This window comes from Halichoeres trimaculatus, unplaced genomic scaffold (genome assembly GCF_033239565.1).
Source record: "Halichoeres trimaculatus isolate MK-OKI-2021-1 unplaced genomic scaffold, fHalTri1.1 fHalTri1_scaffold_3, whole genome shotgun sequence".
In the NCBI taxonomy this organism is placed as follows: Eukaryota; Metazoa; Chordata; class Actinopteri; order Labriformes; family Labridae; genus Halichoeres; species Halichoeres trimaculatus.
The window spans coordinates 35,059,995-35,087,683 of NW_027437181.1; the positions used below are offsets into that span (position 1 = coordinate 35,059,995).

The following is a 27,689-nucleotide window of genomic DNA, read 5'->3' on the forward strand; positions in this document are numbered from 1 at the left end:
CAGGCCCTCAGTGTCTTGTGTCCTATAACCTATTTTGCTTCACCTCAGCTGTTTCCTCCTTATCCCCTCAATGTTAAACTATCCAGACTACTTTTCTACAACAGTGATGTGCTGAAAATGAGTCCTCCAGAGTTTGTGATCAGCGCGACATCTCTACCATGTCACAGTGCCCCTGTAAACTTTGTTATTCCTGTGCAGCTGTCCCCAGTCGTCATACGCATTTGAGATGCTGTGGGTGTATTTGAATCTGAGTGAATAGAAGACAGAAGCACACTACTCATTTATAGTTAATCAGATCCTTTAATTTAAACCTTTGCAGGGAAAAAAAAAACAGATAAAAATCCCAGTTTTGGCAGCTGTTACTCACCATGTCTGACACCTACTCATCTTAGGTTAAAGAGACTGAAAACTACAGGAACAATTCATCTTGTCACTAATGGTCTTGATTCAGACATAGATACAACTTTAGTCCATTTCACAACCACCTTAAAATTCACCCCTCAAAAAAGCTTTCAGCTCAATCAAGGAGACTTTGGATGAACAAAACAGCCGAGTCCTTGGTGTAGGAGAGCATTTATACAACTACTAGACACACAGAGCTACGCTTCCTGTCTAAATACGGCTCCTTTCGTCTCTACAGGGTTTTTCATTCTTTTAAAGGGATCTTTGTTTACCTCAGCTAGCCTGACTTTATTGTTTCTTTCCTCTGGTCTCTTTCAATTCATGTCAGAGAGGAGAAGCTAGACTCTGGGTCCATGTGCAGCGTTTCTCTCATGACCTCGGTCTCCTTTAAAACGGAGCCTGTCCAGATTTATCAGGAGAGCTGAGAGAGGCCGGCTGTGACCTTCAGCACTTTGGTTTGCTGCTCACCTGAATGTGACCCGCTGATTTACTGTGTCACGTTACATGATGGTATCAGGCCTTCAGAGATTTGTCCACGGCTTCACTTTAACCTGAACTTAACAGTCCTCAGTGCAGTGTCAACCAGGTCAGAACAAATCAAATAAAAGCTGTGCTTTTATTTTTGTGTGCATTATTTGCTTTGTACTTCTCTGACTGCCTACAGATACTTTTCACTCTCTAAACTTCTAAAGTTGTCTTAATACACTCACGCTTGATGCAAATTATTTTCGCTTTCTTTCCTCAAGTCTGGATGAATCAGAGGCCTGCTCAGAAAGATAGGCGTCACTCAGTGTCTTCAAATCTAAAATGAAAGATCTTGATTTAGATTCTCTACAATGACACTGTATTTAGTTATATTGCTTACACACCTGACTTTTGCTCTACCTTTTATTAAAAAAAGTTTAACTTACTTACTCACCATTGAAAATAAATTTTTAAGGTCAATTGCACCAACCCGGTTAAAAAGGAGGTTGAATAAATAAAAATTAAACAAAAAAAAAACAGTTTTAATGAGGCATGAGTGTACTTTATGCTTATTATTAAGTATATTTCAGGTCGCATCATTGTGGATTTTCATAAATATTGTTTCATAATATGGGAATTCAAACACTTCATGAGATTTTAATCACACCTTAAAAATGTGTTTTTTCTGACTGTTTTTAATAGCTCCTGTTTGTAATGGGATAGAACTGCTTCTGAAAGCTGCACACATTTGCCATTAAATAACAAAGAAGTTTCAGTTGTCGTCAAAACTGGGCCCTGTTCTACGAAGCACGTTCAGCCTAGCGAGCTAGCCTTGGAGCTACCTCGCTGAACTTAGTGCGGTGGCCGGCAGTCTCGCTACATGGTTTTACGACGCTGGTTATCAACCTCATAAGTGGATCCAGCTAGGCAATGAGCGCGTGCACACATATAAGGCGGAGCCCGCTGCATCTGACCAATCGCGAACATGGAGCAGTCTGGAGCGTTAGAGCAGGCTGGAGAGAGAAGGACCGCACACTTCACACAGGAGGAGCAGGAGGTGATCATGAGGAAGTTTGACGAGGTGAAACATGTAATTAACGTTAAAAGCAGCACCGTCACGGCTGCTAAAGCACGGAAGGAGTGCTGGCAGAAAATTGCTGACAGTCTAAATGCGTAGGTGTAGAGCAAAAAAATATTTTGTGCCATTATCATCCTGAAATAGCACGGTTCACCATGCACTTCTACTGTAACATGCACCATACCTAATTTATTTCTTAGATGAATTTATTCATGTGTTCATTCCTATCGTGTTTACATTTTTTGTGTGATATGTAGCCCACATGAGCTCTACATGAATTCCTGTCACAATTTTAATACAGGCAATAAAATATTGTCATGGAACAGAAGTGTTGGCATTGAAGATCTTATTACGGCAATGAGAGTTCTTCATTCTCTTTAACTACCTGTAGAAAGTGTCATGTACTACCAACCCCTCCCTGGAAAACCGGTAACTTTCATAAAGGTGGTCATCCCAAAAAGAGAGTGGGTCGGGCTCCGATGTCCACGGGGATCCTCTAAGAAAGGACAAGCCATTTTTTTGTGAGGGCTCATTGGTCAGTGGGCGGGGTTTTTATAGACCGCGAGTTCAATCTGGAACCTAGCCTGCCCCGGAGCAGGTTAGCTGTTCAGCGTAAATTGCCATGGAGACTCGCCTCGCTGAAGAGTGATCCCGTGTCGTAGAACAGGGAATCCGGAACCTATCCTCAAAGCTACCTCGCTAGGCAGTAATCCTGCTTCGTAGAACAGGGCCCAGGTGTGGCACTGTGACCGCAAAAGCATTGTTGCGTTTCGGCCTTTGGTTTCACAGAAACAGCGTTTTTGCCGACCTAAGAGGGAAACTTTGAAAACGGCCTCCAGAGAAGATTTTCTCTAAAAAGCTGCGCCACTTTTGCTGTGTAAACAGCAAGGCTGCGTTTGCAGTGATAACGATGACATCACACTCTGCTTAGCCCATGCCCATACTACAGTCCAACAGTACACCAGATGATCAGCCCAACTCTACTTTGGTGGAGATCTACCAAAAGGCGATTCTGGACAAGACAGTAACAGCGCCATCTACAGGCCTTGGCATGCTTACTTCAGTAAATGCTGTAAATGCAGATTTTATTTTTTCTGCATTTTGCATTTTGGGCTGAAATTTTGAAGTTGTGAACAGGGCCTATATCCATCTGTATATCATATCTAACTAACCCATTAGAGTTTAGTGCAGTGGTTAAATGGATCTCCATCTCCTCATGTCTACAGAGTGGGTAGGAAACTATTTGATTAATCAGGGAATAATAAGCAGTCACAGTTAAATAGTGTATTTACTTGAAATGCTCATTCCTGCAGTTAACAATCTTGTTTTACAGCTGGTGTTTCTGGTGTGAGAGGGCAAAGCTGTACACAGTTTAAAATCTGTGCAGAAGGGCATTTTACCCTCACTGGTGTATTATTCTTTGTTCTTTCACTAATGGCTTTTTAAAACAGGGAATTTAGATTGGCTTTATTGTTGCTACCTTGCAAAATAGTCTGAAAATTAAACATGATGGCGATAAAATTCTGACAATAATTTCGCCTGTGGAAAAAAAAAAAGATGAAATGTTTTCTGCATTGTCCACCCCTGGTAATGAGGAAACATTGAGTCGACCTGCACTGCTCTTACATTTCCATGGAGCTCTGTCTTAATTAACTACTTCCACTATTAGCAAAGAATTTAAATCACAACGACTCCTTTTTTTGACTGACCGTTTATTTAGTCTAAAATTGAAGCTGCTCATGTTTATTTCTTGTGTGTGTTATTTTTCTGCCCCTCTGGTCGTCTCCACTCCTCCGTGTCTATCTGACGAGTATAGTGCAGCCTACAGTACCTGTCTGGTCCTCTCCCGCAGGTCTTTATCTTCGTAATGGGGGTGGTTGGTGAGAACTCTGCCTGTGCACAGCTTGATGCCAGCCAGCAGCTGCATGCTGCCTGCAAAAACAGCTCGCTTAGGGGTCTTTGTGCTGTGGACAAACAGAGAGACAGAGGGTAACATTATTTACTGCAACAGATAATATTCACCATAACAAGGTTTTAGTAGAACTCTACTGTGTTTTAGGGCTGTGGCAACGTGTCAAATCAAAATAAAAAACACATCTGCAGGAGATGAAAACATATTCAAACTCGTAACTTGTCATCAGACAGGTTTGATTGAATTTTCTCTGAGTTGGTTTTCACCATTCAGTCAACATAACTTTGCTTCTGTGTTTAAAGAAATGATTGGGACATATTGACAGCATTTAAAAGTTTCTTTAAAAGTAGTTTCTTCAGGGACAGCGGCTATCTTCATCTCGTACAAATACAAAACTTTCTTTGTACAGACAAACTAAATCACTCTGGAAAAAATATGAAGCAGAAAGGACATGAAAAGTAATAACTAAAGGCCTTGGTGTGTTAACAAGTTTTATGACAAAGTGGAGTGTGTGTTTGTGTGTGTGTGTGCATTTCAATACTTCTTTATGCATCTCCTTTTCACTAAATTTAACCTGAACTGGCCTCCATTGCGACAAAACATTCTTATGCTGCGTCTCTTACCTGTAATGTTAACCTCAGGGTCGTTTTTAATCTAATCCTGTGCCTCGACACAGGACTCCAGACGGACTAAACAGATGGTGCAGGTAAAAAATACTTTCAACTCCAACCCTGAGGTTTCATATTGTCAGCAGAAGATCGCACGTTGGATATTAGGACCACAATTCTTCACAGAGCTGGGAGTTTAATCAAAAGTATAATCAAACACATACTCAGCTTGAGAAAGGACTGTACTCTGGTTTACGTTGCATGGAAACATTCAGGACTAAGCACAAAAAACGAACAACATATACTGAACTGTTTGTCATATCTTCCTCATAGTGATTTCCGGTTTTAACTGGCTGTAAAGTAGATATTATTACTTTTTTACATTTACCATACTGTCCAAAGTATTCACATAAAGGCAGCTGTTTGCTTAGACTCTGAGATAATGTACCTAGTTGCACACCTTTTATCTCCACTGCAGCACACATTCTTGAAAATTCCCCTCAATCTTCTTTTTTTTTTTTTTTTTTTCAGAAGGCTGCATTGTGTAAACAGATAAAAAGAATAGCAACTTTACAAGATAAAAGTATGTCCTCTGCAAGGTTTGACAGGAACTTTTTTCATTGACAGGAATGCAGTGAAACTGAAGTGAAGCAGCCAGCTTCCCTGTGAAAGACTGTGAGTTCATTGTTTACAGTGCACAACTTCACCCTGTAGCTGTTACCTCATCCTAACTCAAACAAAGTGAGGTTGAGTTCAGTATCTGCTGATGATGAGCTTCAAAACTCTATTAGAAGTAGATGAATCAGCTTTATTCACCAAGTATTTCCAGAATACAAGGAATTTGATTCAGTTTAAGCTGCACTCTCTTGGTACAAATGTTGTGGATAGAAAAACACTGAGAAACACTAAATATTAAAAAAGTAGAAAAATATAACTTAAGTAGTAGGGGAAATGATAAAAATTACAATATTAAATAAAGAACTTTGTACAGAGTAGAACAAAGATCTATAAAATTAAAGTTAAAAGGTTAAGTAGTGCATTGAGTAGACATCAGAATGTGCAATTTTCAAAACAAAAATTGAAACATGACAAAAAAAAGAAACATGAATGTGCAATAGAAACAGACAGGCTGTGGCTGTACATGAGGTATATGAGTTGTTTTATGGCAGGTTAACTGATAATCAGTGTGACAGCCTGGGGAAAGAAACTGTTGGGTGATGGGGGAACTTTACTGAGACTACGTCCGTATACTAAACTGTCTATGATCCAGCTTCATACCTGGGAGGCAAGAGGGTGTCAGACAGTGTGAACACAACTAAGAATTGTGCTCCTCTATTTGCCTTTTTTTTTTTCTCTCTCTCCTAAGCACCATTCAAGTGGTCGCTTGTTGTAGCAGCTCTCTATTCATTCCTCTTTTCTCTCTTTTTTTATCTTATCTTTCGTTATCTTAAGTTATCTTCATATTTTGAGCCTGTCATTACCTTTTTGTCTCATTTGTTGGCCATTCACACCAAACTGGTTACATCTGGAGCAGTGTTTTTGCTATTTTTTTTTTCTTTTTTATTTCTGCGTGTCCAGAAATCCTACCTATAACCAAGGTTGAATTGTTTACACATGAGATCGACTGTTAGCAGCCTGCAGCTAACTGTTGCTAGGCTGTATGTTCCCCATGAGCTAAAGAAAAGGAAGCGAGGACGACATGCTGGTGCCTGAAGAGATTACACAGACCTGTCCACCCATCTGCCATTATAGCGAACAAAAGATCTATCTCTAAGCTAGCTAGCTAGCTAGCTAAAGGTGTTAACCCAGCACCTGAGGGAATTACCAGATACACTTTCTTACTTTTTTGTTTTCTTGTTTGCTGCTGTGACTCCTGAATTTCCCTTCAGAATTTAATAAGGTACATTCTGTTCTATCATCAAGAGCTGTTGCAGCTAAAAAGTTGAATAAAGAAGTTTACAGACCACAAAAATGTACATTTTTTAAGCTAAGTGAAACTTAACTGAGGTTAATCACATATAAAGACATTAATCCTCCATTCTACAGTTAATCAGATACCATGATGTGTCATTACAAGGTTCGTTTGAAATATGTCTGTTGTCACAGTGCTGCTGTATCATGACATTATAGCCAATGTGGGCTAAGTATTAGGTATTGCATCGTGAGTCACCCAGTGATTACCAACCAGACTCTAAAACCTGACCAATGTTCCAAAAAGCACCCAATGAAACACTGTCAAAGTATTTCCTCTTTAGAGTCCAGTTACAGATAAATACAAGCACCTGCTGCTGTGCAGAGTGCATGCTTTGTAAATAAAGACTCCTCTTCTACAAGCTTTGTATGAAATGAAGGTTTCACTTGAGTGGATGTGAAGATGTGCTATAATAACTTATGCCTCTGTGTATTCATGCACATTCTGAGCAGATGTGTGGGCTGCTGATGTCTTGACCCTTTGACCTCCTGTAGAAACGGGTCATTTTCATTTCCTCCTGTCTTTTCTCGATCAGTGTGCAGATTTAATCGCTGCAATCACTGCATCCCAGAGGACGGTTTCCACCTCCTCCCAGATGATTTACATTTGGTTTCACATCTAAATTGTTGTATGTAAATGGCAGAAGGCACAGCCATGCTCCCCCATCAACATTAAACAAATGATCTAATGACTCTAATGGGCTCAGTGTGTTACTCAGAACAGAAACTGTCTGACTACATCTTTTCTCTAAGTATGGAGTTATTAGCAGCTTCACAAACTGGGGTTTTAACATCAGTACACACTTATCTGCAAATACGAGCCTCTTAAGAATTGTGAATTCAACAACAATAATCACCCATCCCTTTTTTTCTTGTTTTTGTTTTGAAATTTCTAAATGCTGCCTGAAAAATGTCTTCTTGTTAGTGTTTCACACTTAATTTTCTTCTGACGATTTCTTTTTTTTAAATCTTAGTTTTCTTTTTCCAACTACATTTAGTTGTTTTGAATGTGGAACAAACTTACTTTCTATTTGTAAAGAATCTAAACAAATTGCACTTGCTTATACTCTGCCATCGGACATTTCTGATAACAACTGCTACAAGTCTTTTATGAGTCATGCCCACATTTGCCCTCAAAACTTATCACCTGCAGCCACAAAAAAAGACTAAAAACACTCCATGCCCTCTCATAACATTCTCTTTCACACAGAACTCATTTGCATTTATCTCTACAGGCTCTGCAAACATCCGGTCCAACCACACAGGTGTGTGTTACTGATGTTTTGAATCTTCTGAGGAGGAAAAAACAACTTGTGTTTACCAAATTGATTCCTGAATTTAGATTTGCAGACTGATGAAGACTCAAAAGAAGAAACTAACAAAACACATGTTTTTAAAAAGATAGTGGTGAAGTGGTTAGTGCTGTAGTCTCAAAGAAAAACAGTTACTGGTTTCTAATCCCTGGCTTCTCTGTGTGGGGTTTGCATGTTCTCCCTGAGAGGGGCATGAGATCTCTCCGGAGGCTATCATCTATAGACATCATGTTAGGTTAATGTGTGTTGTTTAAGTGTGTGAATGGTTGTTTGAAATGTTATTTTACATAATAAATGTTATCTTAAATGTTATGTTATTTATGTCATTTTTAAAAAATGTATTTTATTTTTTTGCCTTCCTTCAGTTTGACATGCTCCACTTAGCAGGCTAGTATGCCATTTTTGTTTAGTAATTCATTAACTCTTTGTGCATTCTAAACCTCCTTTCGAAAGTTTTACCATGTGTGGGAAAAAAAAGTTTAAAGAGATTTGTTTAAAAGATTTCTTGGGTTGGAAGCTGAAGGAACAACAGTAAAAAGTATTGGGTTTGATAGGAAAGGATCTCCACCCCTGTGGACAAAGTACTTGGCATGAAGTCTCATTCAAAGTGTGTTTACCAAAAATAAAATCTGTCACTGACTCAGGTTTTTCTTATTATGCTTTCTTTGAAAAAAAAAAAGGAAAAGGGGTGTTTTACTTTTTTGCATCTTCATACACTCCCTCCCACTAGCATCTTGTGGTGATATGACTTGCAACACAAAAAATCTTCTTGCCACTGACAGTGTCACCTTCCATCTGACACTGGTGTCTGTGGGGGGGCAGAGCTAACGGCAGACCTTGGTGTTTGAGGCCCACTTCTCCAACGTGCCATTAACTAGTTATGAGATCAACATGCAAAGACCTCAACGTTTGGAACAGAGCATTTGATCAGTATACAGACAGATTCAGGGATTTCTGCAATATATGAATAACCGGAGGTTTGACAATCTGGACACATTTGCACTGATACTTTCTACTTATCCATGTTTACATTTGGGTGAAAGCAGAGTACACACTCTTTGTGGTGGGTTAAATAAAATTTGGATTCAAGCCAGTCCTTTGAACTTTGCAGATATGGATGAAACTGCTATTACATCTTTTTTTTTTTTTTTTTCAAAATATGACATCAAATTATTTTCAATATTTTACCAATGTGAAAATCAGGCTGATTAAGTTTGAATTATAGCAAGATGAAGCATGTATTTTGTATTCTGCATCTCCGTCGAGCAAGAGTGAGGGGGTGGGCTGCTCTCAGGGAGAAGAAGTCACATCTATACTTACTGAAACAGAACACAGTGTTTGGTAACTTCATAAAATTTCCAGCACGACTTCATCCAACTTTAACCACTCCAACCATTCAGAATAACTGAATAAGGAAACAGAGTGTGGGAGTGCAGGTTCAGTAATGAAACAGCTGCTTTTCTGATGATTATTTTAGTTACTTCCACCAACAAAGAGCTGAGCTAACACTGCGACTGCACAAACACACACACTCACACACGCACTAACACAGTTAAGTGGTGCTGAGTGGAAATAATGATAACTAATACGGAGATTCAGAGAGGATTTGGGACTCTTACAAGTGTGCCGGGCTGTAAATTTCCTACTGATGCCTCACTGCTGATTGAGAGGTGGATAGTTCAATCAAGGACATCTTTCTCCCCCTCAGACTCTTCTCTGTTCTGCCTCCGGATGAGTTAGAAAAGAGAGGAAGACACACACACACACACACACACACACACACACACACACACACACACGTACACACACACAGAACACAGAGCTACACTTGCCCCATTTAAGCAGCAGGCCAAATGCTGCTAATTTAGACAATTTAAAACACGACAAGGAGCAGGATGACAGGAAGACAATTAGGGAGGCGAGAGAGTGAGTCAGAACGAGCTCAAGAAGAGGCAGTGAAAATATAGAGGATAAAAATTCACAGAAGGATAAAACTGTATTTTTAAATTGATGAATGTACAGATGAATAGTGACACGCGTTTCCGGGGACAAGATAAAATAACTGGGCTTTAATTACGCAGACAGACTGACACAATGAAACAAATCTACTACATTAGTATGAGAGAGAGGAAGATTTATTTCCACTGGAATATAGTTATTAGGACCTCCTGTGAGCAAGAATATTTGCCTTTATTAAGACATCTTGAAAAAGCGGAGAATGACAGCCGTGGTTATTAAAATAAACACTTCAAATGGCTCTGCAATTATGGCTCTCCTCTTCAGGAGGGCTGACAAACTGGGGTTTAGAAATAAGATTAGATGAAATCCATTTATCCCAAGGAAAATTAGCTCAACTTTTGGAACAGTGCCTCACTTGTCAACGCCACCTCCATCCCCGACCAATCAGAATCAAAAAAGATTGGACTTGTGATAATTAATTTATCAACAACTTCCATTGAACTCAGTATGCAAGAGAAACCCACCCCCGCTCATTTTTATGAGGTGCAATTTTCAGATCTTGAGCCTCTGCTAATGCTACAACACCATTTCTATTTTTTTTAACTTTATCTTCACTTTAAAACATTGCAATACACAGCATATAAACAGCAACCTCTGGACCAAAAATGCAAAACCTTTTCTGACATGCTTAACACTGCAGTACATCAAGTGTCCACAAGAGGCTAGCTGAAAACCGTATACACAGCAAGCCATAAAGCTGATTTTCACAACAAAGCTAACATGCTTGAAGCCTGGTTAAATTTTTCTTTTTACTTATTTAATTCAATTGGCTGTCCTGACTGACAGGTGGGCACCATCTAGCTGCCTGCAACAAACATTACAGTCACAACCGAGGAAATCAAAAGTGCCATAGGTCAACATTTGCTACCTTGAGACTGTGCAGGCTGTTTAAATGTGCTTAGAAGTTGATGTTATGTGCACTGCCTGTGATATGTTAATAGATAAAGTGCCTAAGACACAAACATTTTTTTTACTAAAATAACAAAAGAAAATTAATTAAATCTAATATTAACAACCAATGTGTAGAGAAGTAGTGATATAACTACACTAGCAGCCATACTGAAAGTGATAATCTTAACAACCTAATAATACATTTTTTCTTTGAATTTGATATAATGACAAAGCAATTTAGAGAAAGGGAAAAAAAATGCACATGGTTCTTGTAGATGTAATGGATCAGAAATATCGTCCATCTGAACACAAACCCAAACACTGCCATTTGAGATAACAGCACAGTGCCACTTCATCACTAATGTTTTCTATAAACACTCTCTGAAAGGAGCAGGGTCTGCATTGTTCTCTGCTATATTGTTAAAAAGACCAAGCAGCAAGATAAGATAAGATTCAATATTTTTTATTAAGAATCCTCTATGAGTAAACACTCAAAATTTATAGCAGCATGGAAAAAAATCCTTTTTAACAGCCCATACTGAAAATGTCCATGATGGGAAGTGAGAATTCAGAGCTCAACCACTGAGCAAGAGAAGAATACGACAGTGTTGACTCTGTTTCAAGATTCCCCAGATCCCAGTCCAATCCATTATCTGTGAGATGTGCTGCACATACACGTCTAACCCATGGAGTCCGTAACGCCCAATGAATCTGGTCCTGAGATAATGAGAGGGGCCTTCGCCGTAATAAGTAGGTGATGGGAAAAACAAATAAATGAACATATATCACAGGAATATGCAAAAAAAAAAAAAAGGATTCTCCGACAGCCAATTAGAAAATTCTAAATAAAGCATACATTTACACCAAGAACAGTGCTTTATTAAGGATTTGTTAAAACCTGATAAATTACGTGGTAGATTTGACCCTGTCGGCTTTCCGTTCTGCTTCTATAGCCACTCAAAGAGGTTGAGCTGTGCAGCAACCCCTACGGCCAATACACTTACAACTAACTAGAACCTCACATGACCCCACTTAAGAAAGAAACAGAACCATCCCTTCTGCTTAATGATTCACCGATTAATATTATGACCTATTACTTTCAGATTAATGACAATTTGAGAGGTTTTCTTCAATAGGATTTGCTTTACAGAAGTTTCACAGTTACAGCTTGTATATTTAAGCAAAATAGTCCGAATAGGATCAGGTATATAACTATTAATAGTAACTCATTCCTTTAGTGGTCTGCAAATTTAATCGCACTTAGGTAATAATTAGACAAAGTTTTTTCTTATTTCTTTGAAATTTCATGTGAATTTGGTGAAAATTAGCACATAACTTCTGACCAGATCCTGTTTTGCAGTGCGCCTGTACTCACAGTGACTATCACAATCAGGTAAGGCTTATTTACAACCCCACTCTTGGTGAATATCACATCTGAATCCTGCAGTTCTATCATGTAAAACATTATAGGCCTGATCATAAAGGTTTATTATTTTGCATGTGATCTCAATTATGCATCTCAACAAACTCGGTACTGAAGAACTTAGTGAATTTAAATCACAAATAGCTAACTATAAACTGCTTATTGGGAAATTGAATTATTCACTGAACATTTTAAAGGTAATTAACAGAGGAAACAATGAAGCTAACTTCTGTTTTCAAGAACTAAGCCGCTATTTATCACCTGCTTCTCTGGAACTAGCAGAAACGTTGGAATACTTCTAAAAACATTTTGTTGTGGGTTGTGATTTAATTTCAAATAAATTATTTGCTAACTGTCACCTACTTACCTTGCAATTTAGAGTAATTTTCAAAGAAACTGGAAAGAACAGTAACCTACCAATTGTGACTTGCGACAACAAGTGTAAACATTATTTTAAAGACATTATGAGCTAATTTCAAAGAAATAAGAAAAAACTTTGTGTAATTATTACCTTACTGTGATGAAATTTGCAGACCTCTTAAAGTAAAGTATTACCCTATTCATTTGGTCAAAAAACATTTCGAACATCTTAAATGCTGTACGAAGCCTTGAAGGTGATCCACAACTCCAGCTCTGATGGGAATAATGTGCATAAACCTGGGACCTCATTGAGGTATCTCAACTGTCTAATCTTTAGAGAGGTTAAGATACTACAAGGTCCTGACAAATGCTGTCACTGCTTATGGATCAGTGGAGATTATGGGCTCTAATTTCGTAGACCAGGCGCAAGCGCAGGCGCACCTGCCCTGCGCTAGCCTTCGCCGCGCGGACAGGGCGTGACTGGCGCACTTTGTAGGTTTCCTGCAGTGCCAAAAGAGGCGCAGTCAAGGCGCAGAGGAGCGCAGAGGAGCGCAGAGCTGCGCGTCCATGCCTCTCTCCGCGCAAATGGCAGAGAGGGAGGAGAAAAGCCGTGAGTGGGTTTAACACAGCCGAGCGCTGTTTTCACCAATCGAATGAGCGCCTCTCCTCGCCTTTGAATGCCCTGCAGCCGAGGCGCAGCGTCTGATTGGTCTGAGTGATCCCCAGCACCACAGAAACAGTGCAGAGACGGTCAGAGCCCCTGTCCCTGCAGCAGGAGAATGGACAGCGGGGCGCATCAGAGGACAGGAAGTGCATCCCCGTGTGGGCCAGCTCCCGGGACGGGTTTAATCTGTTCCTTTGTCATTTATAGGAGAACAAAATGAAGAGACAGTTACACAGCTGGCTTATCCATTCAGAATACTTTTGATCCACCTGCACTCCTGGTTTGTCATCGCCAAATAGCAGAATCTTTGGTGATATACTCTCCCGGTGTCTCCACCTCATCCTCCTTACAATAATATACTCCATCTTTTTAGATCACGTTAAAAATAAAGACTAAAACAGAGAAATATGGGAAATCACAGGTAAATCCTGAGTGACACACATTTATTTTGTCTCTTTTTTCTTCGTCTTTTCTCTCCCTCTTTTCTTTGAACTAAATGAAATGAGAGAAGCCAGATATATACTCAGTATCAGATGTTAAGGCTGTTAATTGTTTAATTGTAAGATGTGCATCAAACTTCCAGCTGCCGTCAGGTTAACTTTCCATTATGACAAACGGCTTTAATCTGACATCAGATGTGACGGACAGTTAATATAGATATAAATGTATATGCTGGTTCAGACTGTTACATTAAATAGTGATTGCTGTGATTGTTTACTGCATCAAAATGTGCCTGACACTCTGGAAACCTGCCTCTGAGGCTTTGTTGACATGTGTGCACATGTGCGCCTGTCACCAAATTACAGCTGCGTGGGGTGCACTCCGCCTTGCGCCGATGATAGACCAGGTTGGAGCTGGCGAGCTTTCAGCGCACTTTTTTGGCACGAAATTGTCACTGCGCCAACATGAATCTGCTGACACCTCTGGTGCGCCGTTAACTCCTCCTGGCGCGCAGTCACACCCATCTCTGCGCAGACGGTCTACCAAATTGTCAAATTAGCAGCACACAACGGTGCACAGCACGAAATTAGCACTGCACAGGGTGCGCCAGGTTTGCGCCCCCTGCACTGCGCCATGAAATTAGAGCCCAATATCCCATTATGAAGCTGTGGCTGTTGGGGTCCTTGCTTAAAAACTTGTATATTTGCTCTTAATTTGAAGGCTGATGTATCCACTATGATGTCTTCAAATAAGCAGTATAATCTTAAAATAAATGATCCTTAATTAAAATAAAAAAATCATGGGCAAACATCAGACACAAGCCCCGAGGTAACAGTCATCAGAAACCGATGTTTGTCGAGGAATGGGGATCTGTTGTTTCAAAGTTATTGTTATTTTGGAAAAATCTGTGAATGCACATGGACTATAGAACACCACGACAACTCCAGATGTGTTGAGCACGAGGAAAATGTAAGTGTGGAAATGAAAAGACAGGTGTTGGATTTTCAGAGCTGTAAACAAAGAAAGCTTTAAGCTTTGTGGTGCTTGGTAAAGAATTATGGGTCTGCCACCAAAAGTTTAAGCTCACGCTTAAAAAATGTTGTAGCATTCAACCTGCAACTTAACTTTGTCTGAGCTCTTTGGAAACCTCTTTAATTTCTGTAAAAGAAAGTGGATGGATGTTGTACTGTATTCTTGTGTCTGCAATGACATGGCATGGTTGCTAGCTATCAAATAATGTGTTCAGAGTGTTCTGCTTTAAGCTGGCTAGCTTTGTGGTGTTCATTGTTTCAGTGCTGGGACTCAAGTTTAAAATAAAGATCTTTTAAAAAAAGAAAAGAAAAAAGTAAAAATAAAAAATTAACTTGTTTGAGAGATTTTTTCTTGACAAGAACTTTTTTTCATGTTATTTCAATGGATGAACTTTTAGCTTTAGACAGATAATGTAGTGACTTGAGGAATGCTTACTTACACTGACAGCTCAGTGCTTTACTTGCTTTACCAGAGCGGCATCTAAAATGCTTACACAAGTTCTTTGACCGTCCTATAACTCCTTTAAAAGGCACTGACAACTTCCTAATTTATACAAGTTCATGGATTTGTGGGACAAACAAAGTCAGTGTTTCACTCAAACCTGCTGACTTTTTCTTTTCAGCATTTTCCTTCACAAAACAGGTCGTCATGCTGAGTAGCTAGAAGAGCCTCCTGAATTTGCAGCAAAACTGCTGTCAAAGCGCTCATTAATAATTTTCACTGCAGCCTTCATAATTCTCGACCACAGAGTGTATATCTGGATCCAGAGGAGGAGAGATGGCAGGAGGTGGGGAGAAAAAAATCACAAGGAATATTTCATGACAAAATATTCCTGCTTGGAGTGATGAGATGCAGATCCACAAGAGATCAGCACGATGACCGGTGTGTTTGGTAAAATTTATAAAATGACCGCTGGTAAGAGAAAACAGCAGAGGAGAAACTGATTAATCCTCAAACTTAAGATACCTTGGTTATAGACTGGGCAACTGACATGTCTCAGTGTCAATGTAAATGCAAACTTTGGAAATAAAAAAACACTGGAAGGCAGCTCATCATTGGAGTTAAACAAATATCACAGCTATTTTTAAAATGACTCATTCCCAGCTCTCGTCTATCCTCTGTGATGTTTGTTTTGATCTGCAGGGTTTGTTTCCTGCTCTCACTGCATCCCGCACTGAGCTGGATTGTGCAGCATAGTGTTGGTACAGAGTGGGTGCTGAGGTTATCTGTGGGCACTGCCACACTGAGAGGCTGTGAATTAGACATGTCTAAGCTGAAGCTGTTTCTTTATTATGCTGCACATGCAACACTTGCACTACTCTGAACTCTGCTTCTTAATTCATACGTGAGAGCCCAGAGCCCTGAAGCTATTCTAAATCATGTCTTCTTTATTTTCAATCAGACTTCATTGATTGACACCAAACTGAATTTAAGAAAGGTGAAAATGAGGAAGGGAAAAGCAGAGCACATGAAGAGACTGAAGGGATGTCTGCGACTTAAAAAACTGCACACTCACAACTATAACTCAGAGTCGGAGGCAGTGGAACGAGCAGGCCCTGTTATTGATTTATTGACTGTCCATTTAAACAGAGTATCAGCCTACAGCTGAGCTGTGGAGTCTCTGCTGTTATCAAGCCCAGAGCCGTGAGTTATGGTGCTGCAAAGTAAAGATGAAGCTCCACTGGTTGTTATCGTGTTAACCTGAACCTCAGTTCTTCAAAGTCTAAGGTCATGAATGATTGCGCGGCAAATTATGATAATCCCCTCATCAACCTGTCTGAACACATTGCTCCAAACTGTATCTGACTCAGAATGATGGGATTTAGCCGTTCAAGAAAAGGATTCAACTGTTTGTTTTTCAGTGATGGTATGAATTTTAAGTCTTTCTATACACTTTCATATTCCATATCTTACCTTTTAGCTCTGCACACATTTTCAACCATGGAGAGGAAGGGGTTGAGAAAGTCATAAACTCTGAGCTCAAGGTATAGAAATATGATAGTAGTTTTTTTTTTCTTTGGAAGGCACTGCAAGGACTTTATAAATGATTTCACTTCTATGTAGTCATGGTTGTGTTGGATTCCCCCGGGATAACATGAATCTATTTGAAGCGCATTGGCCAAAACTCCTTTTGACTACTACATGAAGGGCAAAGTTTGGCAGGGAGAAGCAAGATCTGTCCATTTTCTTGGAAAAAAGGATTTTTTCTTGTATTTATTTTGTAGAGATGGTGGACACTGAAACTGAACTGTCAAAAAGAAAAAGGACCCAGAGCTGAAGTAGCCAAACGGGAAAGTGATAGGGCACGGGCTAAAACACAGGCTAAATATTTGTAACAATGTCCATTTCAACCATAATGCAGCAGTTTTTCTGTTGTGGTCTGTTCAAACTTGAGAGTCTATCAATAAAATAAAGAATGAGGTTACGTTAGCTCTGCTTGGCGAGGCTGGAGTTGGTAGATGAGCACTGGTAGAAAATAACCAGGATTCACCAATGTTACAGACATGTCTCAGAGTGGGTAACGCAAAACAGATAGTCTGCTCACCTCCTGAATGAAAATACAAACTGAGTCTACAAAGTTTGATTGTTGGCATGTTTCAAACAATAGCTCTTGGTAACTGCAAATAAACACATCACCTCTTTTTCTCTTTGCATCCTGGGAAAAATTAATCTTGAAAAAAAAGAAGATTGGTGTTTAAAAAGATCTGCTCTTCATTCATTTGCGTTAAAACAATACACTGCTCTGTAAAGAATCACACCTTTACAAAATCTTTATCCCAGAAAAAAAAGGAGATTCTGGTGAAAGGGGTCACTGCAATCCATATTGAACAGATAGTCCTTACAAAGCCTTTTAGTTTTAATTATTGTGTTCACCTCAGCACTGGTAGGCATTTCCTTTCACTCTGCAAACAGTATTTAGGAAAGTTATCAAATATATGCTAGCGTCTTTCTCTCAGTGTTGTAATGGGACATCAGAAAAAAAACCCATCCAATCAAGACTATTAATTTTTGTAATAAAAGATATCAAAGTTTCTTATTTTAGCACATTTATTTCTCAGTAAACTTGCAATGCTGTGTTCATATCCAGCATGGAAAATCGTCTTCTTTTCCATTTCCACATAGGCCCTCAGGTACCTAAACATGGTATCTTTTGATTTTACGTGAATTGGTACTCTGTACTACAGATGTAATTTGGTTGGTACCTATAAAAGTACCTAATTCTGTACCTATCCCTGGCCTGCATCAGTGTAAGGTTCTGACTGTGAAGTTGTGTCATCACATGCTGGATGATACATTAACAGCTGTGTTCTATGCTGGTTTCAAAGCATTTCATAGAAAAAAAAAATGACCAGATAACATTTTTGCTGCTGCTAGGCTAAAAGTATATGGTCTGCCTGATATTTCTCAGATTTTCAGCATGAGCCTCTATCTGTTGTTTTCACAGGCTCAATCAGCAGGTGTGTTTGTTTCAGAGAGGGGCAGACCGAGCAGGACAATCCCACTCTTTGAAGAAACCATTTTGATGATGGACACAAGAAATCAAAACCAACCCCCTGCCATTCAGTGTCCAGAACAGAACATCAGAGAAACAACAGGTGAAACTGAGATGAATTGAGAGTCGTTTGATTTTGTGTTTTTTTAGGTTGGTTTTCGTTTATTTGTTGTAGTCAAACTTTTCAGACGACTGTCTCATCTACCTTTTCTCCCTTTCACCTTCCTTTATGGTCTGTTTAATTTCGATGTTCATGTATTAATATCAGTGTGTTTCATTACCAGTCTTAAACTCTTCACAAGAGCCCCATTTGTTTCTGTGAACTCTCAACACTAAAGGGCCATTGACTGACTCACCGTCTACAGCTTACAGCCCGCTGTGCATCTAGCCCTGCTTTTCCATGTGAGAAACTAAACCCGGCAGACCTGAGTTGTACTTTAAAACATCAACATGTCAGAGGAAACTCTTTACTTGTAATGACACTGAAGATAAGCTCTTCTGACATGTAATGGACTCCTAATATCATCACTGAAGCCAACGCTGAAACTAACATAATTATCCATTTTCCAACCCTAATCCACACATTATGGTATTTAACTGCCTTTTTAAGGAATTATAAACATAAAGAGAAGAGTCTAATCTACTGTCTATTTTCAATCCAATGGATTTGAACACAAAGTAGCACAAATAAGATAGAGATCAGATTGTTCTTGTTCTTTTGTTTTCAACAAATCCACATTAAATCTGAACACATGCATCTTCTGTTAGTCATACATGATTCATACATGCAGCACATCCCCTGCAGCTAGAATTACCCCGACAGGTCCTTGGCAGCTTTACATAAATACGGAAATACTCTCTTCTGTATGTGTGCATCTATCTCAGCTGTGCCCCACATCATTACCACGCAGTTTGAGCATCTCCTGCGATCTCAACATACAAAACTAAACAGCCTCAGCTTCAGCGAGCTAGAGGATACACCATAACCCCCCCAACTCATCTTAACACTTTCATCTAGAATGTAATTAGCACAGCAGCAAGAAGCTTAGCACTCCGCCCTGCTCTCATCCCCAACCAAGGTAACTGTAGGCAGCCCCTAATCCTCAGAGCCTAATGGGATTAGCTCCGGAGGGAAGGGAACCCATGTCACACGCACAAGTACATTGAAAATCCCAACCTCTCCTCCTCTGTGTCGCTATCCATCTCACCCGCTCTCCCTGGGCCATTCCTCTATCAGTCTAATAGGATTAGACTAAAATGGGCCATTTCTTAAAAATCACATCTGGTCCACTCTGTGTCATCATGCTGCTGATGATAGCACGGAAATAATGAGCTTTGGATTAAGATTTATTAAGCATTCAAGGGGACTACAGTGATCATCTCTGAGTGAGCCCTAAATCTGAGCTGGTTCTAATTTAGACTCTAATGCCTCAATTATCCGTTTGTTTTCTGTTGATCACACATTTTATAAGGATGACTGTCAAATAATTACATGAAGGAAAACATGTTAGCGCTGATAGTGGTATCAGTAGCTAAGGAAAACTACTTTGGCTTATTCTGATTCAGTCTGCACTGGATAAGAAGAGTACAGTATATCCCAGAGTAAAAACCAGCACTGTGTTCAGCAAAGAGCAGTTTATATTCATTAAAGAAAAGTTCTGTGCTTTTTTAAAGCTTTATACTGTCCCTTTGGTGCACTTTTAGTAGCTACACATGATTTAAAGTAAAATATATATATATATATATATATATATATACATATATATATATATATATATATATATATATATATATATATATATATATATATATATATATATATATATATATATATATATATATATATATATATATATATATATATATATATATATATATTTCTTCATTTTCTACTGCTGGAAAACTCTTATTCAGCCTCTGTCTGAAACAATCTGTTTAAGCTGCTGTCTCTTTAAGACTACCTGCTCCACAAACCCCCTTCCCTTCCTTGATTAGCCAGCTCTTGAGGGACCTGTTGGGGAGGAGCTATGGGCAGACCTTGGTGTTTGAGGCCTGCCCCTCCAACATGTGATGACCTCACCTATTTAGACCAATATCGCGATTTGATTAGGCATAAATTTTTTTGGGAGGGACTTTTATCTTCTGCATTATTCACTAAACACAAGCAGTAAATCATTATACAATATGACCAACACAACAAAGGATACTGTTACTGCACTTTTTGAATTTAAAGAGAAATACGAACCCTGAAATTCTACTGACCTCCTGTCAGTCTAAGTAACAAACCATACAGGTATAAGTAAACAAAGAGAATGGCTCTGCTAGCCACAATCATTTCACAGTATGGATCTCTGTAGCTCACAGGGTTTTTGCCAGAAAAAAAAGGGCACTGACTTTTGCTGGTTCTAAGAAGGAACGAGTACAAAGATTTATTTATTTTTTTAAGTGCAGTCTTTGCGATTTGAAAACTGCTTTCTATTACATTGGGATTTTGGTTTTATTTTGATTAATTGTTCAGCCCTCATCCCTACAACTTGCAACTTATCTCATCCATTACAAACTGCATATAGCTGCAAGAAAGCAGGTCTGTTTACTCATTATTAACAACAAAACATGTTCTATGAGCTCGTAAGAAAGTTAAATGATCCCTAAACACCATAGCACAAAGGAGAAGACTGACTGAGATGTTGAAGAACATTGAGAAAAGTTGTCTTCATGTGGCTTTAATTTTTTAATTGGTAGTCTTCATATAACAATTTCACTATGACAGTGACAAATGTCCCAGAAAGGCAGATAATCCTCTTTTTTAAGGAGTCCAGACCAGCAAACTGTCGACACTTCATTGCTTGAAAACTGACTGACATTAAACCCATCATCAAAAGATCAGGCGGCTGAGCTGACCTATTGATTGGACAATTTACTGTTGCATATCTGCTTCTCCAACTGTTAAAAACAAAACATTTTAAAGCTATTTTGTTTTGGTATGAGTGAGACTAACTCCCATTTTAGTTTCTTTTCTGTAATCTTTCCAGCTTTTACGCTAAAATTGTGATGCTTTTTATTTAAATGTCCCATCCTGTCGTAAAGCAGGGTCTACGTATACTGCTATACTGCTGCTAATTTAATTCAAACTGAACAGTACAACACAAAAGGAAGAAGATCCATCTGGAGAATAACATGACATGTTCTTGGCCAGACCCTGTGGTTGCACAGTTATATGGTATGTGGTGCAGGACCAACAGGAAGCCCAGCACCCCACATCCAACCTGATGACTGGAAAATGTCAGACACACACAGATGTGCAAACACAAAAACACACACAGCAGCAGCAGCAGTACAGAGCCTCTCCAATTCTCGACTCCATCTCTGATCCTGTTGTGCTGACGCTCTTGATCAAAAGCCCGGCTGCAGAGACCCCGAGGAGGGCGACAGCTCTGCCAACAGCTGGGACCTTTCCAGCACCCCCAAGTCTTCCTCATGCAAACCCATCAGCTCTCATCACTCATCGGAAAGGCGGTGCCACAAACAAGCAGTGATACACACATGCAGCAACACGCACACTAATGAAGGACATCAGGCAAAGTGAAACTTGATCAGGAGAAACAAGCTAATCAAATTTGTTTCAATTTGGTGTTGCTTTGTACCTGCTAATGCTGTTCTTTGGATGTGTGGAAAAGTGTGTGTATCTGTGTATCTGTGTGTCTGTGTGTGTATGCGTACCTAATCCAGGTCATGAGCTCCACAGTGTCTGGATCAAAAAACTCCCTCAGCTCTGATAGCTCCTCCATTAGCTTGGGCCAGAACTGCAGAGAAACAGACCGACAGCAGTGATGGAAGAGCGCATGTTAGCCTTCATTTATGCTGTAAAGCAGAGCAGCAGACACGCTGATATATCTTAAATAACATCTTATTACCGCTCTGAATATAACGGCACATGCAGCTGTAGTTTAGACTTTTTGAATGGCAAAATAAATAAAAAGGAAGGTATCCTGTTATGATCCAATTGCTTTCTATCATTTTCTTCCCAGACTTCTATTCCAGGCATTTTACTTTTCTCATATCACCGCACACAGTGTGAAGAAACCGGCTCAGCTTTGTAATGAGACCGTCAACACAGTGATGAACATAACCCAGCGAGTAAATGGCATACCTTGTAATACAGGCAAGCGATCATGGCCACTGGGACAGCGTATCTGACAAGCCTCAACTGCGAAATGAGAGAAAGAAAACAAGCGTAATGAAATGAAGGAGCATAATCGTATCACAGGCAGAGACGCTGCAGTCAGGCAGAGATATACCTAAAAATGAAGACGAGCACAGAATGAGATAACACTGAGATAACCAGACAGAGCCAAGTTGTTCACAAGTCTCCTTTCTTATCTGATCCCTGCTGATGTCACGTTATGACCACACTGACACCTAGTGGCCTCAGCAGCCATGTCAGCACCAGAGCTGAGCAGAGGGCAGGCTGAGGATCCAGATACTACCAAGGACTGTTTCGAAGACATGTTAAAGAAGTGAACAAATAAAATATTGTGCTTTTTTGAGACAGGTGAAAAGTCCGCATTAATACTTTGTTGATATATTTGTTGATATCCCCTGATATCCCCCAGTATCTTCTGCCTAATATGAGGTGTTCTTAACTTATTATGAAACAGGGTCAGTACAAACTAATGACATGACCTGAGAAAACAAAACCAAATCATCAACCACAAGTCTCACATTTTCCAATGCCTGCCAGAATCAGTTGGTAAGATTCTCATAACAGACCACATGTGCCTTTGTTTACAGTTTTGCTGGACATAAAAATATAGCTTCAGGGGTCTTGATAAGGGCTGTGACTAATGATTATTTTTTATGTCAACTAATCTATTCATTATTTTTTTCAATTTGGCCATTTCAATTTTTGATACCTTGTTTCACCTCAACTGCTTAAGCATGCACAAGCACATTTCACGTGTTCGTGCATCGCCGTAGATGCCATGGAAGGAAAAGTTTGACTTCACAAAGTTTACACTTAGTGTGCTGCTCCAATTTGGTTGAACTAAACCTTCCCAAACTTTGGGAGCCCTGGGCCATCTTCTTGAACATCCTCTGTGATTTCTGCCCATAATTCATGTAAGCTTGTTCTTCTTTGATTCTTTGATTCTGTGATTAGCGTAAACAGCAGGAGCATTGCTGCCCCCACCACTTCTTGTAGTGAACTGCAAGTACAGATGAGTTTTTACTGTCCATATTTGATTTTACCAATACCAAAAATCAGTATTTTAAACAAGGTTCCTACAGCTCAAAACAAGTTAAATTTTAGACTTTTCAAGACTTTTTTAATGACGTTGGAAATCAAATTTAAAAACAAGTCCACAACGAACCACAATTAGAATAAACAAAACTAACAAACAAAAACACCACATGAATTACCTGGGTTAGAGGCAATTCTAACCCAATGTTAATTTTACATAAAACATCACTTTTTACCTTTTTTTAACCCCAATTTTACAACTCTATGCCTGTTTTGCCCCATTCATCTTTTTTGGCTTATATCACAACCATTTTTGGAATTTTTACATGGTTTTTCAAATTTAATTTCAAATTTAATTCTCAATTTTGCTGCCATAATCAATTTTCCTAAGCCACTTTTGGATTATTTTTGCCATTTTTTCCTCATTTTTTTCTCTCTCCTGGCACCCTAGGTAGAACCAAGACATGCATCTGCTTTAAAAGTTTACTGGTGCAACCACATCACCGTTTTGTTAGTTCCGCTATTGTGATTACGCGATGTTGACACGAGAGTAGTTCAGGAAATTATTTACAAAAATAGATATATTTTATTTATTTATTTTTTTACTTTAAACTAACATAAACCTTATCAATGTGTTCAAATTTTTAAGACTTTGAAATTTAGATTTAAGACTTTTTAATGCCAATTCAGGCCTTATTTTTAGAATTATGAATTCAATGCCTTTTAAGACTTTTCAAGGATCTGCGGGAGCCCTGTTAAAGCTGACACAACAAATTATGTTGACTAACCATTCCAGTCCTAGTCTTGATCTCAATCTTGGAAAGTGCCCTGGTTTCTGTTTGTGGCTGTCTAAGTTCTACTGACCTCCTGTGTACAGGCATGCTTGTGGAGAGCAAAAGCAGGTGGAACACACACTGCTGCAATAACCCCAGCAGCTCTGAGTATAACTGACATTTATTTCTACAAACACCTATCTGAAAGTGCATCATACAGAACTCACTAAACCAAAAATCTTAACTCTGGTGAACAGAAGCCAGTCTGCAATTACAGCAAAATCACACCAGATCAGTCTCCACTCTGACACAGCGCCAGATCTGATCAATTGAGCTCCAGCTGTGTTTCAAATTAGGCAGGACAGAGTCCTCTGAATCAGATATGCCAAGATCTGAGTTGTTTTATTCCTCACTTTAACTCTTGCACAGAGCCAGGAGTCGGGCACATCCAAACATCCGGTGACTTTTAAATAAAACTGAAACATGTTGACACCTTGTCGGATTCCACCAACAGGAGTCAGCGGGTTGGAGGTTTCACAGCCCTTACATGAATGAAGAAAAAGCTTATCATTGGTGTGGGAGGTGCAGGAACTTCTTGGTTTCACAACTCCAGGTGTCTGGACACGCAACTGGTGTGAGTTGGTGGAAGAGAGAGCACGCACATATGTGATATAAATCTGGCATTAGATTTACAGGCTTCCTGAAATGCATCTGATATGACTGATCAATGACAAAGGCATTTTCAAAGCTGCTTTGTTTTCAATAAAACAGGTTTCTTTTCCAGATTTACATCAAGAGAAACATACTTGAAACAGAAGATCAGAAATAACGGTTCATGTTGTAGATGCAAACACAGCACACAAAAATGAGTTTTAGCTGGGGGTTATTTTTGTATCTTGTGGCTACATGAGTATAACTGAGAGGTTGGCATCTGTCCCCAGAGGCACCAAGTAGAAAATGTCTTTTTAGACTTAGCCACATTTATCTGACCAGTCCAGAAAAATGTTTCAAACTATTTAAAGACAAAATAAGGTCTGAATTGCTAGCAACAAATAAAAAAAATCAGCCAATAAGCCAAGAGAACAGTTACTTGAAAAAAGACCGCAATCTAGTCTCAAGCAAATTTTTCTTGTCCCACTGGCAGATTTTTTTGCTTGTTGCAGGCAATTCAGAGCTCATCTTTGTCCTTAAACAAATTGAAACAAGATGTTTTTCTGTAATGTTCTTTTTCTAGAAGGAGAATGTGGCTGATATAAAGTGCAACAAGACAATTTTTACTTAAAATGGGACAAAAACGCTTGATAAGATTTCAGTTTTTTGCATTGCAGAAACAGAGGACAACAGACAATGATCACTGATGGGTTCCAGGACGCCTGTTCAATCAATGAGCTGAATTAGCATGCCAGGAAGTTAAAGGTAGGCACCACTTTTAGAGGATACTAAACATGCATGTAAGATCAAAATGAGAAAAGTAATCAGAGCTGCTGCTTCAGAGACCAGAGACTCTAACAGACCTAAATGAAAGGTACCCATAGTTGCTTTGGCCATAACTGACAACCACCAGTAATAACACACTGTTAGTTCATTTCTTAAGCTGATTACATTTGCAAAGAATTTAGCAGACGGTATGAAACATTAGCATTATAAACAACTCCCATGCTGAAAATTAAACCAAGTTTTCAAACTCAGTTATCAAACTTTTCAGAACCAAAGTTGAAAAAAATATAACAGAGCAGTAGCAGATGTTTGGAGCTGCAATTGCAGGTGTTTTTGTTCGTACCAGCACTTTAGTGTTGCAGCGGAGAGTGTTGAGCAGCAGAGTCCAAAGCTCCATCCCACACACACCGTAGGCTGCAACCGCACACATGTGACCAGTCCAGATATACTTCATCCTGGGGGGAGAGGGAGAAAGTACAAGGGAGGACAAATCAGTAACAACGGATTTTTAAAATGTTTCCTTCTGTTTACTTTCTGTTCAATTTAAGTTTTAATCATATCTACATAACAAATAATATAATGGTCATGATAAAAAAAATGAATGAAGACAAATGGACGTAATGCTGGTATACATCCTGCTTCTGGCTTGGATTTCACCGTATCCACTCAAGTCAGTTTAGCAAGCGTACAAAAGTGGACGTTAGTTCAGCTCCATGTTCCAGTACAGACTTTATTCAGTGACTAAAACACATCACTGTTAACAAAGTTTTCAGTACAAAGCTGAGGATTCAGACTTCTGAACAAATGAGAGAGAAAGTGAATGAATGAGATTAAATAGAACAGAGTGAACCGCAGAGAGAAGGCCAGGAGAATGAAATGAGCTGAAAAATTGTTGACAGGTGCAGAGATGGAGCTGTGAGGTAGAGACAGAGAAAGGGAGAGGAGGAGTGAGCGCAGGCATAAAGAAGTGCCGCCTCTCAGAAATAAATCTCAATACGTTTTTAATGCAAAGGAGCCGTCTGACAGAAACGAATGGCTCTCTGCACTTTTGGACTTTCGCTCTTCATCAGCATTTTAGAGAAAGTGCTGAAATCAAACGTGTCAGATTCTGCGCTGCCTCGCTGCTGCTGCTGTGTGGAAAGCTTTTTTTCCTCCTTTGTGCGTGAATTCAATCAGTACTTTAATTCCTGACTGTAGCAGAATACATTGTACAGACTGTTCATATTAAAATGTATGATTTATCACATCTCCTTACTAATCCTGACACTACATGAACTGGAGGGAGCAGGGAAACACAATGCAGGATATTTACATGCACAGAATAACCCCTGGCTCCTGGCTGCACTGCACTCAAAACCCTGTTCAAGTTTAAATACTCAAAGTTTTCAGTTTTCACCTGCAGATTTTGTCTTGACAGCTCTCAAAAAGGTAAATCATACTTCACTACATTCAGTCTCTGGGTGAGATGGTCTGTTTGCAGCACGTCCTGCCCAAACTTGAAAATTACAGATAAAAGTAGAGCTCAGGTCTGGAAGGGTTGTTGATGTTCTCAATATTTGCCTCGACAACTTTTCAATTTTTCCCTGACAATGAGGGATGAGTGCTGTCATACTTTGCTAACACTCAGGTAGAAGAGACAAAGGGAAGTTTGAGAATTGCACACAGATGAGGAACCGTTTTCTTCTTTAGACCCACACATGTTTCTCTTTCTGTTCAAGGTTGCCCCTCTTTAAAAAATCTATATTATCCCTAAGGGGTATCTTCTTTTTGCAACAGGAGTACCGCCCAACATCTTGTACAACATACACGATAACAAACTCAATAACTAACACTTCAAATTGTGCAATGACAAACAATTGTTCAGCATATTTAAGAACCTAAAAGCTGTTGGAACAAATGATCATAGAGATACAGGGTGGTAATTAAATCTCTTTACAATTTAAAAAATATATATTACAAATGCAAATGATGAGATATCTTAATCACATTTGTTCTATGTACTTTATGTTACCAAAGTTATTAATCAAATTTCATAGGTGTATGTCAGGTATCCTGTTGATAAAAGAGGTACTGATAAATGAACCCCTAAAAATGTCTTTCCTGCCTGGAGTCAGTATTATGGACTCTGCTCTTAGAACTTTAATCTATTTTTGGACCCTGGGTTCTAT

The 27,689-nt window shown here is 39.2% G+C and overlaps 1 protein-coding gene across 3 annotated transcripts in view; it reads right to left on the reverse strand.

Annotated features, from left to right (window-relative positions):
* Window positions 1–27,689, reverse strand: part of dpy19l3 (dpy-19 like C-mannosyltransferase 3) — a 100,613-nt gene that overhangs the window by 18,422 nt on the left and 54,502 nt on the right. For all 3 annotated transcript variants that reach the window (XM_074666220.1, XM_074666218.1, XM_074666219.1), the window contains exons 14-17: window positions 25,865–25,976; window positions 22,223–22,279; window positions 21,793–21,875; window positions 3,777–3,909 (exon numbers count right to left, since the gene is read on the reverse strand). In XM_074666220.1, the coding sequence (XP_074522321.1) occupies window positions 3,777–3,909; window positions 21,793–21,875; window positions 22,223–22,279; window positions 25,865–25,976 (385 nt within the window). The remainder of the gene's footprint in view (window positions 1–3,776; window positions 3,910–21,792; window positions 21,876–22,222; window positions 22,280–25,864; window positions 25,977–27,689) is intronic.